General features: G+C 48.0%; 3 protein-coding genes across 8 annotated transcripts in view; all 3 read right to left on the bottom strand.

Moving 5' to 3' along the window:
* ccdc171 (coiled-coil domain containing 171) overlaps positions 1 to 4,959 on the bottom strand; it is a 10,996-nt gene extending 6,037 nt beyond the window's left edge. The window contains exons 1-17 of one of the 4 annotated variants that reach the window (XM_019855987.1): positions 4,738 to 4,801; positions 4,127 to 4,214; positions 3,865 to 4,030; positions 3,648 to 3,789; positions 3,352 to 3,500; positions 3,161 to 3,235; positions 3,000 to 3,080; positions 2,731 to 2,870; positions 2,461 to 2,599; positions 2,190 to 2,265; positions 2,034 to 2,125; positions 1,838 to 1,927; positions 1,664 to 1,768; positions 1,238 to 1,402; positions 1,006 to 1,161; positions 302 to 916; positions 95 to 235 (exon numbers count right to left, since the gene is read on the bottom strand). In XM_019855987.1, the coding sequence (XP_019711546.1) occupies positions 95 to 235; positions 302 to 916; positions 1,006 to 1,161; positions 1,238 to 1,402; positions 1,664 to 1,768; positions 1,838 to 1,927; positions 2,034 to 2,125; positions 2,190 to 2,265; positions 2,461 to 2,599; positions 2,731 to 2,870; positions 3,000 to 3,080; positions 3,161 to 3,235; positions 3,352 to 3,500; positions 3,648 to 3,789; positions 3,865 to 4,030; positions 4,127 to 4,182 (2,388 nt within the window). In that variant the 5' untranslated portion in view covers positions 4,183 to 4,214; positions 4,738 to 4,801. Of the gene's footprint in view, positions 1 to 94; positions 236 to 301; positions 917 to 1,005; positions 1,162 to 1,237; positions 1,403 to 1,663; positions 1,769 to 1,837; positions 1,928 to 2,033; positions 2,126 to 2,189; positions 2,266 to 2,460; positions 2,600 to 2,730; positions 2,871 to 2,999; positions 3,081 to 3,160; positions 3,236 to 3,351; positions 3,501 to 3,647; positions 3,790 to 3,864; positions 4,031 to 4,126; positions 4,215 to 4,737 lie in introns of all 4 variants that reach the window. The other 3 variants (XM_019855989.1, XM_019855988.1, XM_019855991.1) reach the window with 3 other exon arrangements.
* Positions 4,960 to 5,684: 725 nt separating this feature from the next.
* LOC109506953 (phosphofurin acidic cluster sorting protein 1-like) lies at positions 5,685 to 7,015 on the bottom strand. Of its 2 annotated transcripts, XM_019856011.1 has the most exons (5): positions 6,986 to 7,015; positions 6,867 to 6,909; positions 6,382 to 6,589; positions 6,191 to 6,310; positions 5,685 to 6,111 (listed from the first exon to the last, which is right to left on the bottom strand). In XM_019856011.1, exons 1-5 carry the CDS (start codon positions 7,006 to 7,008, stop codon positions 5,993 to 5,995), a joined length of 513 nt encoding a protein of 170 aa, XP_019711570.1. In that variant the 5' UTR covers positions 7,009 to 7,015; the 3' UTR covers positions 5,685 to 5,992. The 2 variants fall into 2 exon arrangements, with proteins under 2 accessions (XP_019711570.1, XP_019711569.1); XM_019856010.1 differs by lacking the exons at positions 6,867 to 6,909; positions 6,986 to 7,015 and adding an exon at positions 6,709 to 6,859 and having other exon boundaries at positions 6,382 to 6,632.
* A 280-nt stretch (positions 7,016 to 7,295) lies between these two features.
* pacs1 (phosphofurin acidic cluster sorting protein 1) lies at positions 7,296 to 17,026 on the bottom strand. Of its 2 annotated transcripts, none has more exons than XM_019855992.1 (24): positions 16,748 to 17,026; positions 15,170 to 15,257; positions 14,622 to 14,711; positions 14,317 to 14,442; positions 14,101 to 14,245; positions 13,902 to 13,993; positions 13,706 to 13,783; positions 13,562 to 13,621; positions 13,330 to 13,490; positions 12,656 to 12,749; positions 12,490 to 12,570; positions 12,172 to 12,293; positions 10,418 to 10,547; positions 10,241 to 10,345; positions 10,039 to 10,145; positions 9,795 to 9,949; positions 9,612 to 9,722; positions 8,998 to 9,100; positions 8,884 to 8,926; positions 8,763 to 8,805; positions 8,529 to 8,667; positions 8,202 to 8,452; positions 8,011 to 8,130; positions 7,296 to 7,931 (listed from the first exon to the last, which is right to left on the bottom strand). In XM_019855992.1, the coding sequence occupies exons 1-24, from the start codon at positions 16,873 to 16,875 to the stop codon at positions 7,813 to 7,815; spliced, it is 2,691 nt and encodes an 896-aa protein (XP_019711551.1). In that variant the 5' UTR covers positions 16,876 to 17,026; the 3' UTR covers positions 7,296 to 7,812. The 2 variants fall into 2 exon arrangements, with proteins under 2 accessions (XP_019711551.1, XP_019711552.1); XM_019855993.1 differs by having other exon boundaries at positions 13,562 to 13,618.
* Between the last annotated feature and the right edge of the window lie 274 nt (positions 17,027 to 17,300).

The raw sequence follows: 17,300 nt of genomic DNA, 5'->3' as shown, positions 1-17,300 counted from the left end.
ACCAATATTCTGTAATCTTCACCTATTTGTGTGTGTGTGTGTGTGTGTGTGTGTGTGTGTGTGTGTGTGTGTGTGTGCGCTTATGTTTTCTCACCGTTCTGCAGTTGTCCTCCCTGCTGTACTCAGTTCTTCTCAGATGGGCCACCTGCAGCCTCAGGCTCCGCCTCTCCACCTCAGCTGAGTGCAGCCGCTGGGTGAGGAGCAGGAAGTGCTGTTGGAGGCGGGACACCAGCATCTAATGGGAGGATGCAAGGAGAGGTCAGACAAAGAGATTCAAGGTTCATTCGAATAAAGATCAGACCTTCAAGTCGCTGGGGGGCAGAGTCTGTGGGATCATCTCACGCAAGATTTCTGGGGCAGATTCCGATGGACTGACAATGTGATTCAGGAGGCGAGCCAATCCAGACCGTGCTGCTGACCTCACGTGTGTCGGGGAGCAGGCGGGAGGAGATAGGCCGGCCATGCAGGCCAAGATGGTGGAGGACAGACGTTTGGAGCGAAGCCAGCGAGCGCACAGTGCGTCGCGATGTTCAACATCCTCTCCTCCCATCAGAGTTGACGAAGCGACACACACCACTGGACCCGCTTGTCCCATTTCCAGCCGAAACAACTCCATGCTCCTCCTTCCAATGGCGCGCCACCACCTCAATGCCGATACTACGCACATGTACTTCCGCCATCGCCTCCTGGCCGACGACCCCTGCGTTTTTCTCTCCCCTCCGTCTCCGCCCAAAGCGCAAGCCAGCCGCCGCAGCTCCTCCTCCAGCTCCTCCCTCGCCGCCAAGCGTGAGCCCAAAATATGTTTTTCCTCTGCGAGCCTGCTCAGGCGGCGCTGGGCGTGCGCCATCGTGCCGGCGAGGAGGGCACACGCTGACAGGAAGGAGGCTGACTTTCTGCGGCTCCGCAAGAGGAGATCCTGGAGGTGGCAATAAATAGAGTGGTTAACCTCACAGAAAATATCAAGTGGTGATTTACGAGAGAAGAATAATATGTGATGCCAGTTACCCGCAGCTGAGCGACAGTGCGCGTGTGTCGGCTGTTCCAGGCCTCCGCCCGCCTCTTCCCGCGCTCTCGGACATGCGCCAGCATGAGCTTGTGACGCCGCTGCAGCTGATGCAAGTGCCCGCTCTTCTTCTCGCACGCCGCCTGCAAACACGCCACCTGCGTGGGGGACGAGGCAGGTGTTGGGTGGGGGCAAGATCTAACCTGAAACGTGATGACATTTTGGCAGCCTCACCTTGTTGTTGGCCTCCTGGAGGTCAGAGGTCAGCTGCCCCACCAGCTCGTTGATGAGGTCACACAAGTTTGACCAGGTGAAGGTACCCAGCATGCTTTGCGGCTCTGCGAGCACACAGCCCGCCATCAGGCGCTGATACACACAATGCAGGAAGGACAGGTGGGCCTGATACACAAAGACACACACAAACGCCTTTATTTATCTGGGGGGGAAAAAAAACAAAAACAGCAACTGCTGAAACAAAATGCTGCACATAAAGATCTTACATAAACAATCAAATATTTTTAACTGAAAATATACTAAAAAAACTCATCAGAAGACAACACAGAGCAAAATACACACACACGCACACACACACACACACACACACACACACACACACACACACACACAAACAAAAATTTAAGTTACAGTCTACAGTCTTACCTTTGACTGTTTCTGAAGCTCTTCGTTCTGCACGGACCAATCACGGCTCTCTTCTTGCAAGCGAGTTGCTTGCTCCTGCAACTTGAGTGACAGCTGGCAAGCCTCCTATAGCGTATGGACAGAATTCAATCAAAGTGTCTGGCCCATCGGCCACAGAAGTGAAGCTTTGTTTACTTGGAGACATTGCTTCTGATGCGCAGCCACGCATTTGAGTGTCTGTTTCTCCTCGTCAAGTCTCTCGCACGTCAACAGCAAATCCTGGACCTGCCAAGGAGACACAATGCTTTTTTTATCAAGCTTCTCTAAGTTACAAACAGCAGATCCTTGACCTGCCAAGACAAACCATGCCTTCATTGTGAAGGAAATCCACCTGTTTCTCAGCTACTTCCTGTCTGCTGAGCGTCAAACGGAGCAGCTGCATTATGTCGGCAGGAGGACTCTTTTTCCCATCATCCTTTGCTTCTGCTAATATGAGTTGACAATCAGGTGGCTGTGGCTTCCTAAAGCGATAGCGTTCTCGCGATACCTTGATGTGTGTGCTGTTGGAGGGCCTGATTGATCTCTTCTAGGAGTTTCTCACAGTGCATCTCTCTCTTCAGCACCTGAACATCGTCAAGTCAGAAGTGAGACGAGGTGTTTCATTTAGCTGTGCCATCTTGTGGCATCTATAGGCAATCGGAAACATATTTTTGGGGGCGAGCAATAATTACTCACTCATTTTCGCTACAGCGGAGTTCACTGTATTTTCAAATAGGAACAGATTTGTCAAAGTGTGTGTGTGTGCATGTATGCGAGACCTGTTCCAGAAGCAGGCGCGTGTTGCCATGTTGCCTTTTCTCTTCCTCCAGCTTCTCAGCCAGGTTAGCCGTGTTCCTTTTCTCTGTCTCTAAGGCAATGCTCAGGTCACACTTGTACTGCTTGTACTCTGTCTTCAGGCTATCCCCCCACCGCCACACACACACACACACACACACACACACACACACACACACACCAACACAAATATGTCAAGAAATAATCAAGTTTTGTGTGTGTGTGTGTGTGTGTGTGTATGTGTGTCCAATCACCTCTGCAGAGCTTGCTCAGTGAATTGGTTGCTCTCTCTCTCCTCCTGGTAAGATCTTTTCACATCTCGGAGCTCTCCTCTCAGTAGCTCCAGGTTGCACTGCGCCTCCTGCTGGCCACGCCGCTCCACTGCCAGCACCGCCTGCAAACCAAAGTATTCAGTCACTTCCCAGCCACTACCCAATGCCTTATATCACGAGGTGACCATGTTGTAGTGCTCTCCAGAGTAGTTGACTAGTTGGTTAGTCAATACTAGGTGTGTCCATCTCACCTGTGTGACCTCACACTTGCGCTTGAACTCCAGGTGTGCTGCTCGCTCGACCTCCATGTCGGCCTCCAGAGATTTGTGGCCCTATCGGCAAAGAAATGGGTCACTGAGGAACTTCTTTTCACCGCCTCCCTGTCTGTGTGTGTGTCGCTTCTTCTGCTCACCTGGACCTCCTCCTCCCACTCCTTCTGCAGCGCAATCACCCTCCTCTGCGCCTCCTCCAGTGCCTCTTTCTGACGCTGGACACATAAACAATATTAAACACTTCAAACACAGTATTCAGTGTGTGTGTGTGTGTGTGTGTGTGTGTGTGTGTGTGTGTGTGTGTGTGTGAGAGAGAGTGTGTGAGGCCTGCCTGCAGGAGTTTGTGTAGGTGTTCGCTCTCTGAAGTCAAGCCATCAATCAGTGCGTCACGCTCGTCCACTTCTTGCTGCAAAGTGAGTCGTTCCTCCTGTCTGGCCTGCTGGGTCATGTCCAGAACCTTCCGCAGTGATGCAGCTTGCTCTGGAAAACACACACATTTATATATAAAGCACATATTATCCAGTCGAGAGAGAGAGAGAGAGAGAGAGAGAGAGAGAGAGAGATCTGACAACAATTGATATGATTGTTATGAGGGTTCAAAAATTTGAGAACCCCTGATTTCCGCACCTTTGAGTGCTTCGTTGCTCTCACATGCTTGCTGGGCATCTCTGCGGCTCACAGTCACCTGGTACTGAAGCTCTGCCCTCTTAGCTTCCCCATTCTCCACGGAGGCCCGGAGGCGGGTAAGTTCCGCCTCCAAAGTGCACAGCTGTAAAACAAACACCCACATAGAGTTGATGCCAGCGTCGGCTACATGATGATTTTGCAGAGGATGTGCTCTGACCTGCTGGTTGTGTGTGGACATCATCTCCAGCTTTTCCTTCTCCAGCTGGTGGAGCCTCCTCCTTCCCGTCAGCTTGTTGTCAAAAGACAGTTTGACTATGTCCCCCACTCGTTCCTCCTTGGCCACATCCCCCGCTGGCTGCTGGGGGGCATAATGCCTGGGGCTGCTGGGGAGAAAACCAAACAAATAATGTGACGTGACCACCTGACTGAGGTGCATTTGGCATCACCTTGGTGGCCCGCCAGTGTTCAGCATTTCTTACGCTTTCTCAACTCCCTGGCCGGTTGCCCTCCTTGGCTCCTTTGGCTTGTCCTGCATATTATGGCTATTCGGATGTCAGCGGCACCACCCTGAAGAATGGTTCCAAAATGTTGTTCGTGGCAGCAAGAAGAAGGAAAATAAAAGACTAACTTGCTGTTACATCGGCAGTGAGGGACTTCCGCGTTGAGTGAGGATGCTGTTTGGTTGTCTTGACAGCAGGGCAACAGCAAAAACAAATGGGATCACCCACTAAATTGTATCTTTGGACAATAGGGGAAGCTGTCTTTCCGGCAATTTAATTCACAACACAACAAAAGGCACTGCTTTGGACGCCAACTCGATATTTTCTTTTTAGTAGCAACAGCTGGCGGAAGCCACAGCAAACATCTTTTTTTATACACTACAAACACAGCGCCGAATGCTCTCACATTTATTCGGCCAAGCGTGTAATGTTCATGTTCACAACGTATGGAATAATTGAATGTCAAGGCGGATTCCGCAGTCCTAAATAAATGGAAGATTTTTAAATAAAACTAATTCGTGTTAGACCAGTATGCTAAACCACGCGGATTCGTGAAACGTACAATATAAGCATCTTTTGTTTTAACTTACTGCTGCATTCGGGCAATGCCGTTTGAATCAGACGCCATGTTTGGTGTCCTTACGTCATTTCCGCATAAAGCCCTGATTGGTTTACGCTTCGCTTCAATTTATTTTTACTATAGAGTACTTAAAAAAATCAATTAATAAATAAACATAGCATCGATCAAATAGGCTGATTCAGATTTAAAGTAATTAAAATACCTTTTTCCCATACAGGAAGCCTTTTTCTATCCACAGGTTTTCTTGAGGGGTTTCATTGATTCTTTATAATATTCCATGTATACATTTTTGTATGACCTGTATGTGATGTAAACAAAGTGCACAAACACAGGTTGACACCATAGCCATCTGTGCCATCTTTTTGATTTGACAAAACAAAACGAGAACTTTCCATTCACTTGTGTTTGACAAATGCATCCATGAAAAAGCAGTCCTACAAAACATGAAACAATGTCACATATGTACAAGCATCATCATCATCATCATCATTATTATTGTTAGAGGCAAAACGCTGAAGAGACAACGGCTCATGTGCAAAACATCTCTCCACACGTCACTCACAACGTAGATCCATTTACAAGCAACACAACAAAACCGAGAAACGTGGACTTGAGCACAGAGAACACTTTTCAGCACCAAGAAAACGCACAAAAAAAAACATCCTTCTACTTACCGACTTCTTTTGTTTTGCATGAATTTTCCACATGGCCTTTCATAGATGTAGACATCACTAATGTTTTTTTTTTTAAACAGTCACCTACTTGGTGTCCTTAAGTTTTGATGGAACAAAGATGCCATATTTTTTGTTCACACAATACAACATATACACACAGTGGCATGGCAAACCTGTTCTGTGCGATGGAAGATACATTCTTACACATACATAGCCACTTTTAATGTACAGTGTTCCCCTGCATAGTCACAATTTGATAATAAACCTGTTCACTGTTTTTTTTTTCTTTTAAACATGTTATTTAAAATACTTATCCCATCTTCATTTAGTTAGTCCATAACAGAAAAGTAGTGCTTTGCCACCATCTTGTGGCATCAGTAAGCAATTATAAAGCTTTTTGGGGCGTTGTCAACTCACACATTAGCGGGGGAACACTGTAGTACTTAAAATCTCACAATAAGGGTCCCGGTTGTGATAAGGGAAAGCATAAGGAATGTGACGGTTCGTCTGGATTGCATAAAGCGCAACGTGTGTGCATGTGTAGGAGGGGCAAAGGTCAAGCCAAGGTGCCCACTGGACAACCGCTGCCATCTAGGAGGGGGGCTTGTTGTAACCGAAAAGTCCGACAGGAAGGTATTTGACGTGAGTAGGCCACTGGGCGGCCAACTGGAAGAACTTGACGTCATTCCACTCGACACCGTCGACAGACACTGAAGGGCAAGAGAAGAAAAAGTCGGCATGCAAAATAGTGATGTTCAAAGTACATGATACACTGCTTGTTATGATTACCTTTTAGGATGGTCTGCTGCTGCTTGGCCGAGCAGATGAGGCGACTGATGCCTTCGATCACCTGACTCTTAGAGTCCACCTCCTTCTCTTTGGGTTTCTTTCCCAGGAAGATGGTGGCCACTGGGGACAACAGACACAACATGAGCAGAATAAAACCAAAGACGACAGGAATCTTTTGACTTTGCTCACACCTTTCTTGTTCTTTTCCTTGGTCACCACCGTCATGGCCATTGTACTGAATTGAATGCCGTGAGGCTCGCCTCCACCGCCGGCGCCCCCACTCGGCAGCCTGCTGACCTGCAGTGAGCGAAAGGCACTCTTCAGCGTGTTCTTGCAGGCCGTGTAGCGCCGCTCTCCTTCTCGCCTCTTCTCGGCCAGCGACGCCAGCCAGTAGTCCACCTGCAGCCCGATGGCGTCCACGCCATGTGACATGCCGGGGCTCCTGGGAGCGAGCGGTCGCTTGTTAGCATGTTTGTGCAGCAGCAGGCATGGACGTGGTCTTACGCTAAGATTCTTACCCCTGGACGGCGACGCTTCCCATGGATGGGGACGAAGGGGGAGTGGCCGCTTCCTTGATCATCCCTGCGGGGGAGCCATGGGATGGCGGGGACGAGGAAGGGACGGCCAAGCTCACAGCAACGCCCTCCTCTGCGGCGCCCGCCAGCCAGTAGTCCACCTGCAGCCCGATGGCGTCCACGCCATGTGACATGCCGGGGCTCCTGGGAGCGAGCGGTCGCTTGTTAGCATGTTTGTGCAGCAGCAGGCATGGACGTGGTCTTACGCTAAGATTCTTACCCCTGGACGGCGACGCTTCCCATGGATGGGGACGAATCATCGTCATCATCATTATTATTGTTAGAGGCAAAACGCTGAAGAGACAACGGCTCATGTGCAAAACATCTCTCCACACGTCACTCACAACGTAGATCCATTTACAAGCAACACAACAAAACCGAGAAACGTGGACTTGAGCACAGAGAACACTTTTCAGCACCAAGAAAACGCACAAAAAAAAACATCCTTCTACTTACCGACTTCTTTTGTTTTGCATGAATTTTCCACATGGCCTTTCATAGATGTAGACATCACTAATGTTTTTTTTTTTAAACAGTCACCTACTTGGTGTCCTTAAGTTTTGATGGAACAAAGATGCCATATTTTTTGTTCACACAATACAACATATACACACAGTGGCATGGCAAACCTGTTCTGTGCGATGGAAGATACATTCTTACACATACATAGCCACTTTTAATGTACAGTGTTCCCCTGCATAGTCACAATTTGATAATAAACCTGTTCACTGTTTTTTTTTTCTTTTAAACATGTTATTTAAAATACTTATCCCATCTTCATTTAGTTAGTCCATAACAGAAAAGTAGTGCTTTGCCACCATCTTGTGGCATCAGTAAGCAATTATAAAGCTTTTTGGGGCGTTGTCAACTCACACATTAGCGGGGGAACACTGTAGTACTTAAAATCTCACAATAAGGGTCCCGGTTGTGATAAGGGAAAGCATAAGGAATGTGACGGTTCGTCTGGATTGCATAAAGCGCAACGTGTGTGCATGTGTAGGAGGGGCAAAGGTCAAGCCAAGGTGCCCACTGGACAACCGCTGCCATCTAGGAGGGGGGCTTGTTGTAACCGAAAAGTCCGACAGGAAGGTATTTGACGTGAGTAGGCCACTGGGCGGCCAACTGGAAGAACTTGACGTCATTCCACTCGACACCGTCGACAGACACTGAAGGGCAAGAGAAGAAAAAGTCGGCATGCAAAATAGTGATGTTCAAAGTACATGATACACTGCTTGTTATGATTACCTTTTAGGATGGTCTGCTGCTGCTTGGCCGAGCAGATGAGGCGACTGATGCCTTCGATCACCTGACTCTTAGAGTCCACCTCCTTCTCTTTGGGTTTCTTTCCCAGGAAGATGGTGGCCACTGGGGACAACAGACACAACATGAGCAGAATAAAACCAAAGACGACAGGAATCTTTTGACTTTGCTCACACCTTTCTTGTTCTTTTCCTTGGTCACCACCGTCATGGCCATTGTACTGAATTGAATGCCGTGAGGCTCGCCTCCACCGCCGGCGCCCCCACTCGGCAGCCTGCTGACCTGCAGTGAGCGAAAGGCACTCTTCAGCGTGTTCTTGCAGGCCGTGTCGCGCCGCTCTCCTTCTCGCCTCTTCTCGGCCAGCGACGCCAGCCAGTAGTCCACCTGCAGCCCGATGGCGTCCACGCCATGTGACATGCCGGGGCTCCTGGGAGCGAGCGGTCGCTTGTTAGCATGTTTGTGCAGCAGCAGGCATGGACGTGGTCTTACGCTAAGATTCTTACCCCTGGACGGCGACGCTTCCCATGGATGGGGACGAAGGGGGAGTGGCCGCTTCCTTGATCATCCCTGCGGGGGAGCCATGGGATGGCGGGGACGAGGAAGGGACGGCCAAGCTCACAGCAACGCCCTCCTCTGTGTCGCCTTAACAACCATTAAAAAAAAAAACAAAAAAAAACTTACAATGAAGTGAGATTATGACATCATCAAAAGGGGGCCATCCTAGTGTTTTTACTCACCAGCCAACAAGGGCCCAGACTCAATCACGCCCACCTTGACCACCTGCAAAACAGGAAGTGATGTCAGTCAAAGGGCTAGCCTCTGTGTGCCAGAGGGCAAAAAAAATTAGCAAGCGCTTACACCGATGAAGGGAATAAACTTCTGGTAGGATTCTTCCTCTCGCCTGCAGAGAGACATCAGCCATTACTGAGCACACAGGAAGTGGCGCCGGAGGCGGGTGGGCACGTTACTCACATCCTGTGTTTGCAGGTCAACATGGCCTCAGCGATGGGAAGTTGGTGAGTGAGCGTGGCGCCGCTTATGTACTGAGCGATCCTTCCCGCCACATCCAGTTGATCTGGACATACATGGGAGTCATGAGTAAGTCTTAAGGCTTTACCTTCAAGGGTTTTCATAGTTTGGGAATTGTCATTATCGTGCCGTATTGTGAATCTAGCTAGCTTTAATACGTTGTCGAGTGTTTTTTTTAGCTTAGTTTTATTTTTTTTTAAATGCTTTATTTTGTGCATTTATTTATTTATCCCAATATGAACTACTGTAAAGCAGGAGAGTTGTTACCTAGCGTCGCATTTTGGGCTCAGTCAAGTCATTAAAGTCAAGTCATTAAAGTCAAGTCATAAAAGTCATCAAAGCAGAGAAGCCATTTGCCGCGCACGGGCGGTTGTTGCCTAGTAGCGCTTTTTTTATTGGCTGCTGCTAGATGACGTCGCATCTTAGGTTATACAATCTTGCTCAGTCACATGATATATTTGCACTCAGTATCTGTACTTACATTATCTGTACTAACACACACATCTGGTCTGGACAACACAGATGCCAGATTGATGACATCACTGGAGATGCGTTACCTGTGGGAGGAGGCTCGGTCCGACTGAAAACGTCTCGCCAAGCGCCATCCAGGAAGGAGGAGCTATAGCGGTTGTCCAGGGCGCCCAGATGCTTGGCGACAGGATGGGAGCCTGAGGAGGGAATGCAAAGATGTCATAAGATGTGGTGGGCGGAGCTTATCAAGCACCAGCGTTGCGGCATACCCAGAGGAACCACAAGAAAGCGCATGTGGTTGAGCCAGTCGGATGTTTTGTTGGCCAGTTGAGTCACGAAGAATTGCAAGATTGCAGCCAGGTAACTCTGGCTGCCCACAGCTGCCACCTTCACTGCGCGTGGCATGGAAGCGTTACAGTTGCAGCTGCGTGGATCAACACAAATAAAAACCGTGACCCTTTGACTTTCTTTTCAAGTCATATCCAAGATGTGTGGTGCCACACAAGTGCTCACAACTTTTGGATGCGCGTGAGAATGGCAGACAGGACGGCCTGGATCTCCGCTGGCGAGCAGGTGCACACCACCGGCTGCTTGTGCATCTGCAGCTGCTCCAGTACGTACTGACACACACGGAGGAAACGCACGTGCACGCACACACTCAGATGACAATGTGGGCGCAAACGCATCGGTGGACGGTAGCGCGGGCCAGGCCTACCTGCCCCTGCCAGTCTCCGCCATTGACCAGGATGAGACTCTCCGGGAGGGCCGAGTCAGCCAACAGGATGTGGTTGAGCTGGTCGTACATGGCCTTCCTCAGCACCTACGCGCACAGGTGAGCGCTTGCTTTATAGGGCGCAGACAAGCAGGGCGGAAACGGGCGACCATGTTTTACCGGCGTGCCGTGTCCCAGCTCGGGCGACCTTTCCGAGTCCGAGCTGTTGGCGCGCTCACTCGGCGCTTTGGACTTGATGGGGGTGCTGCCGCTGCGCTTCTGCCTGGAGGGGGTGTGGCCTCCGTCCAACCTGCATATCAACAAACTGTTTCTTAGTGTTGGTCAACAATAGGTGTCGGGTCACAGAATGTGATCGAGTACGAGGCATCTACTTTTTGACTGACGCTTCACACATTCAAATGACGGCAGTAGAGATGAATTCTAAAAATCATTCAAGCTAAATTACCCTTTTTGTCCTTAATGACACTGGAAGGGTTTCTTTACGATGAGCAGTGTTGCCCCCGTTACCTTGAAAAAGGAACTCAGTTACCTTACTAATGACTTTAAAAATTAGCTACTTTACTGACAACTTGGTTTAAAAAGTAACAAAGTTAGATTACAGATTATTTTACTTAAATTCAACAGATGACGACAACACCCGTTTGAAATAAAATTGACAAGCGCTTATGCCATTACTTACCTCTTAAGTACATTTTTAACAGTGACGTATAAGAATCTAATTTCTTATTAAATTAAAAATAAAATAAAGACGGTGGTCAAGTGGTTAGCGCATCCACCTCACAGTGCAGAGGTCTGCAGTTCGATTCCAGGCTCAGGCCTTCCTGTGTGGAGTTTGCATGTTGTCCCTGTGCCTGCGTGGGTTTTCTTCGGGTACTCCAGTTTCCTCCCACATTCCAAAAAACATGTGCGGCAGGTTAACTGAACACTCTAAATTGTCCTTAGGTGTGACTGTTGAGTGTGAATGGTTGTTCGATATGTGCCCTGAGATTAGCTGACAAAGAGTTCAGGTTGGGATAGGCTCCAGCACAGCGGCTCGGAAAATGGATGGATGGATAAAAATTTTTAAACTTTTTTTTAACTTAACATAAGCAATTATTTTTATTTTCTAAAAAATGAGCCTTGATGGATTCCACTTCACATAACCAGCTACTTGGTTTAAAAAATAAATAAAGTCTTTCTAGACTTCACTTAACATAAATAGCTTTCTAAAGGCAGTCTGTTTTGGCTTGACCTATCTATTAACTGTTAATATTCCTATGACTATTTTTATAATGTACATTTTTTTAAATAAATATAATGATTAATTTTGGGGACGTCATACAGTCACAAAACCTTGTGGGACTTTCTCTTTATGTTCATGTTTTAGTTGGATGTTTTGTTTTTTTGGACATACAGTTCATGGTTTGAAGTTACACTTTGTCAACAGCACAGAGTGAGGAGTGTGACGTAATATTTTCTTTAGCTGACACAAACTCAAAATACTGACTGGAACTGCATCTTGAAAACATGAATTCTCTCTCCTTCCTCCATTGTTACTTCACGTGTGATCAAACCAAGAGTCAGTTAACAACACTACAACCAAATAGTCAAAGATTGAGAGGTGACAGTAAGTTTCTGTGAACTAATTGTCATCATTGTCAATTGCTACACAGGAACAAATTATAATCTTGCAAAGTAACTGTCGTCAGATTATTTCATTGAGAAAAGTAATCATTTAGAATAGTCATTACTGCAACAAAATGTATCTAATAGAGTAACATGTTACTTTCTCACGCCGTACCGGCATCACCGACTTTGAGAATAGTTGAGCTTTAGCCACCAGGAAGTAAGTGTAACCGGATGGTGAAAAGGTATGTTAGGCTGGACAGTGCAACAAAGCTGGCCCAATACAACGATGGTGGCCTTCTGGTTACCGTGGCGATGGCGCCGGTTGGCTTTCACTTTTGCCAGTCTTCATGGGCGTACGAGGTTTCTCCGGCACGGACACCGTGATGCAGGGCGCGGTGTCGGCGAGCAGCTCCTGATCTGCCCCTTCCTGCGTGCGTACACGTGAAACACCAAGGCTTAAGCGAGCTCAGCACCCACTGTATTTAGGGCCATGCACCCACTAGGGGAGGCCCAAGAGCAATTAACAGTCTACAGATCCTGAAGTATTGCGAAACAACGCAAAAAAAAAAAGATTATTACGCCACATGATAAACATACGGAAACCCTCGCGAGGAACTTCGTACCAGCGTCTCGCTCTCTGAAATTGCCTCGTCCAGGGTGCGGCTGTGGGATGTTTTCATCTTCTCCGTAGGAAGGTGCTCCCCCTGTTGACGGAACAGTGCTCATCATATGACAGGCAGACAAACCCCAAAAAAGAGCCTCAGTCTGAAGACCTGCAAGCTAACGTACCGGGCTCAGAGTATCCCGGCCCAAACTGCCTTTGCTGTTCAGACTTCCGATCTCTGTCTGGGAGCTAGACTGAGACATCCCCTCAAAGAAGGGCCTGCACACAAAGAGCATTTAACACTGTCCCCTTGTGGCTATGGGTACACTATTTGCATTACAATCATGTTTTTAATACTACCCTCGAAAATAAATCGTGAAGATGCAGAGATGTTTTGTGTTTGAAACAACTTAAGAATCCCCCTACTTAGCTTAGTGCTTACATATAAGGGAACACGCCATTAACAGGTCAACACTTAGCATCGATAGCCATGGTGTTAGAACCCTTTAAACAGATATTTGTACGACGCATATTGTTTGTCCTCTGTAAAAGTACAACAACCGACTGAGTCACTTAGAAATTGTATTTTTCATGTGTTTCCATGACTGCAGAATACTGCCCCCAATGGCCAATGTGGGCATACCAGAAGGAGCAGCACGAATTGAATTGAAGAATTTAATCATAGGCACAAACTGTTTATTCTTTAAATTTTATTTAATTGTTATTATGCTATGTTTTTATCAAATAAAATACGAGACAATGCTGTTTTTCTTACTAAGAAAAAAAATAATAATAAAAAATACACTTTTTTTTTATGCGGGGGTTAATTACTCTAATAGTCCAACAGAGGAGCTGTTACCTGAGTTTGGGTTTGGGCGTGCTCATGATGCTGTCGGTCTCCTCCATGTCAGGCCCGCTGTCGCTCGGGTTGTACATCTCCAGGCTATCGTAGAGCTCATCCAGGTCCTCCTCCACTTCCTGGATCTGCTCCCTGGACACGTGCTCCAAACCGAAGCCCACCTGGGCGCGACAGCGAGGGGACACGGGTGAGGCATAGACCGCGACGCCCCCTCCGCGGGATCCAGACGTACCTCGTCGGTGACTTTGAACCTCTTCAGCAAGGCCACAAACTTCTGCTTGATATTTGGCTGCTGCAAGCCACGATGCAGATGATGATGAAGAAAATGAGAAGGATCGAAATGACCGGTTGATGTGCAAGGCGCTCAAGAGCTCACCCTGGTGATGGCGGCGTTGGACGTCAGCTTCCGCCGGGGCTTCTTCTTCCTTACTTCCTCATCTTCATCGTACAGGTACTTAAAAAAGAACGGGTTGACAAACGTCGATGAAAGCTAAAAGATGCTCAACCAAGCTGACAGGGAAAACAAGGAAGTGCTTCCCAAAGGTTTGAGAATCAAGACACGTGTCGCCTACTTGTCCGTGGATGGGATCGTCGCTGCCCTCCTGCTCAGATGAGTAGCTCTCCTCTTCCTCCTCGGAGTAGTTGTCTATGTCTGGAGATCGGTCTGGACAGAAAAAGACTAACTGGAAAAACGGTTGCTGCGGTAGTCTTAAAAAGTTGTCAAATCTAGCAACAAAAAGTTGGAATCAATGGACATTATGGAGGCTGTACCCGACATCTTGGCCTTGGGTCCCTCGTGGTCGATGGGCTGGCTGGACAGCGAGTAGACGCGCATCTCGGCCACGGGTAGCGAGGCGTCCTTCAGCTGGCTGTGCAGGCCCAGAACCTGAGCGCCCTCGCTCGGGTGCTGCATCACCTGGGAGAGGAGAGACACGCGGTCCCGTTTTTTCAAGCGCTTGCAAACTAGCGGCGGCAATGTCGACGTACCTCGGCCATGTTGATGAGGCCCAGGGCGAGGGTCTTGTAGCCCAGGATGGTCCTGTTCTTGTAGCGCTTACGGCGTTGCAGCATGATCTGCAGCTTGTTGGCGTCCCTCTTCAGGAAGTGAGGGTACTGCACAAATGGCAAGGGCGGCTGAGCTAACAGCGTTTTGGAAAGCAGTGACTTCGGGCAAGAAGACGAATCGGAGGACGCAAACAGGCAAACATTCACATTTCAGGATAATGACGGGTTTTCTCAAGTACCCCGGTTCTAAAGGACTGCGCGCACGCGAGAGCCAGTGTGATGTTTACCTGCAGAGAGAAGGTGAGCTGCAGGTCGGTCTCCGTCAGGCCGGCCGAAGACAGAAGGATCTCGTTGGAGCGGAGGATCCGCTTGGAACCCTGAACACAACAGGCGGGTGAAAAGGGAAAAAGTCCTGTGAGAATTTTCCCTGGTCTATTTAGCTTTAATGCTCGCTGTACGATACTAACATTAACTGCCAGAAGACTGCAAATTAATTCTCAGTTGAACTATTTAACAGACGCCCGAAAAAATCGAGTACAAGGCCTTTATCGCTTGTTGCGGATGAAGGTCTGCCCAGTCCAAAATGATTCCTGTTCTTATTGACGAAGACCATAACAATGTGTGCCTCCACGGTCTTAACCGGACTCAACTAGTATGTGTGCCAAAATGTGCCATAGATAGGGAAAGCCAAATAGAAGCAAGTAGAAGGGTCACAGTGATATACTCAAGGCCTAGCTCAAGTCACCTATCTAATTATGTATGCCCAAAAGGCCTAATCTATTACGGGGAAAGAAACGAGTGTTCACACGCCCACATGTGACCTGTGAGCGCTCACCTGCAGTTTGACGGCGACGACCACCGAGGTGAGGTCTTTGTCCAGCTCCTTGAGAAGGACCAGCTTCTTCAGGGTCAAGCTGAAGAGCCTGATGCAGCACACACAGCAAAAGTCAGCTGATCATATGATGTCACAAGACAGATATTACAGTAATTCCCGCCACCACGTGCAGGGGAAAAGGGGCGGAGTGATGAAAAAGGCACAGAATCGTAGCTGATTAACCAGTGGTAACCAACGTGGTGTCCGCGGGCAACAGGAAGGCCCCAAGGACCACCTGAGTAGCCCGCAGGCCTGTGATGGGAGATTATTGTCTTGGAACGTTGTTGAAGTGATTATTTGAAAATGTAAACCATGGCAAAGATTCCTTAAAATAATGTGTTGCATCTGGCATTTATTTGTTTCCACATTATTGAGAAATTATTGAGAACATGATCAGCGTCTTCACATGATTCATAATGAATTGCCCATTGCATTAATCACTACCCAAGAAGTAGCTCTCGGTTTCAAAAAGGTTGGTGACCCGTGGATTAGAGTCTTGAGTTTGTTTGTCAGAGGGAAAACTCAATAGTTTGACTAAACTCATTTTATAAGGTTACCATTTAAAATAAGTAGCTGAGTTGTTTGTCAGCAAAGCAAAAACATACACATATAGTGAGGATTCTCCAGAACTTCTACCAATGACCGTGGCTAAACTGAGCTCTTCCCATACTGTATCATCGAGATGAATTACTTCAACACAATACTTTTTAAATACCAATCCGCAAATTCTCAAAAACAAGGTGTAGTGCTTGTTTAAGATCCTTTTTCCCCACCGAGTGAAATCAAGACATGCTTAGTTACAAGAGAAACCATTTTTTTCATGTTTGAAAATGCATGACATTTTTTTGACACAGTAGGCAGTAAGAAAGAAAATAGGTCTGACAATCGCAGTTAAAAATTAACCCCACTAAGGGCGACAACAGCTTTCAAGCTTTTAGAGACCACCTCCACATGCTGTATGGGTAGAGGTAAATTTGGAAATGGCGAACCACAAATATGCAGGGGGTTGCTGTATTGCCTATGTTGTTTTGATGTTAACTGACACATCATAAGACCACCTTGAGGTCAGAGGCCATTCAGGCCAATGAGAGCTTCTAGCTTCCTGCCAGGGGGGGAGACCAATCACACAACATTAGTTCAACATCACTTCCTGGAAAAGCATCACGAGCGTCTTGATAAACAGGAAGTGGTTGGGGGTGTTGCGACAACAACACAAGCAAAAAGACCAGACTTTAAAAACAGACTGAAGACAGCCATCTTGGACGCCTCGGTTTTAAGGGCTGCGTTGCCATGGCAACAAGCTGCAACCAGCAGTGAACACGACCGTGTGTTGCATACACGCCAGGATGAAATTAGTCGTTGCCATATGATGTCATGGACGAGAATACAACGCACGTTAACACCAGAACAGAGCTACAAGTGATGATTGTGGTCAGCTGACGCACACGAAGGGATGTGTCAGGTAAACAAAAGGTGACCCCCACGACCACAACGCCACCGTCTCGCTCGATGAGCTCAGCCCGCTTCCCCTCAACGTACCTGGGCACGCAGCTGGGCGAAGAACGGTCCACTTCCCAGGTTGCGAATAAGTTCATGTGAACCGGCCGGTTCGATGAGATGCTGACCGGCTTGGAGGGCTGAGGCAGCCCCCCTAAGCCTCGCTCCATGCTGGCGCTCGCAGGAGGCTCTCTCGCCGTCCTCTCCGCTTCCTCCTCCGCGTTTTGCCTTTCCGCACTCGGCGAAGGCGACGTGTGCGCGCGCTAATGGCCGCCAGGTAGCGAGCACGTCGTCGAGTAAGTCCAGAAGCACGCAGGAAGCGGAAATCACCGAGAGCGCGCCCCTCTGTGAGACGTACGTGCGTGGGGAACGTGCGCGCCACCGTAGTCGACGTGCCCCTACCGTTCATTGAAAAAAAACGCGTTTTGGAAATCCTACTTCGGCGTTTCTTTTGAGCACTTTATACAATACAGTACACAATGAAACCATTAGCAAACACGCTTTGCATGTTAAAAAAAAAAAAAAAAACAACGGAATGATCATTTCGTAATTAATTTTGTAAAACTCGCGTCTTCCTGTCATCTGGAGGGCGTGG

This window comes from Hippocampus comes, unplaced genomic scaffold (assembly GCF_001891065.2).
Source record: "Hippocampus comes isolate QL1 unplaced genomic scaffold, H_comes_QL1_v1.1 scaffold246, whole genome shotgun sequence".
In the NCBI taxonomy this organism is placed as follows: domain Eukaryota; kingdom Metazoa; phylum Chordata; class Actinopteri; order Syngnathiformes; family Syngnathidae; genus Hippocampus; species Hippocampus comes.
Note: the sequence above shows the minus strand (reverse complement) of the source record. Positions and strands in the feature narration are given on the sequence as shown.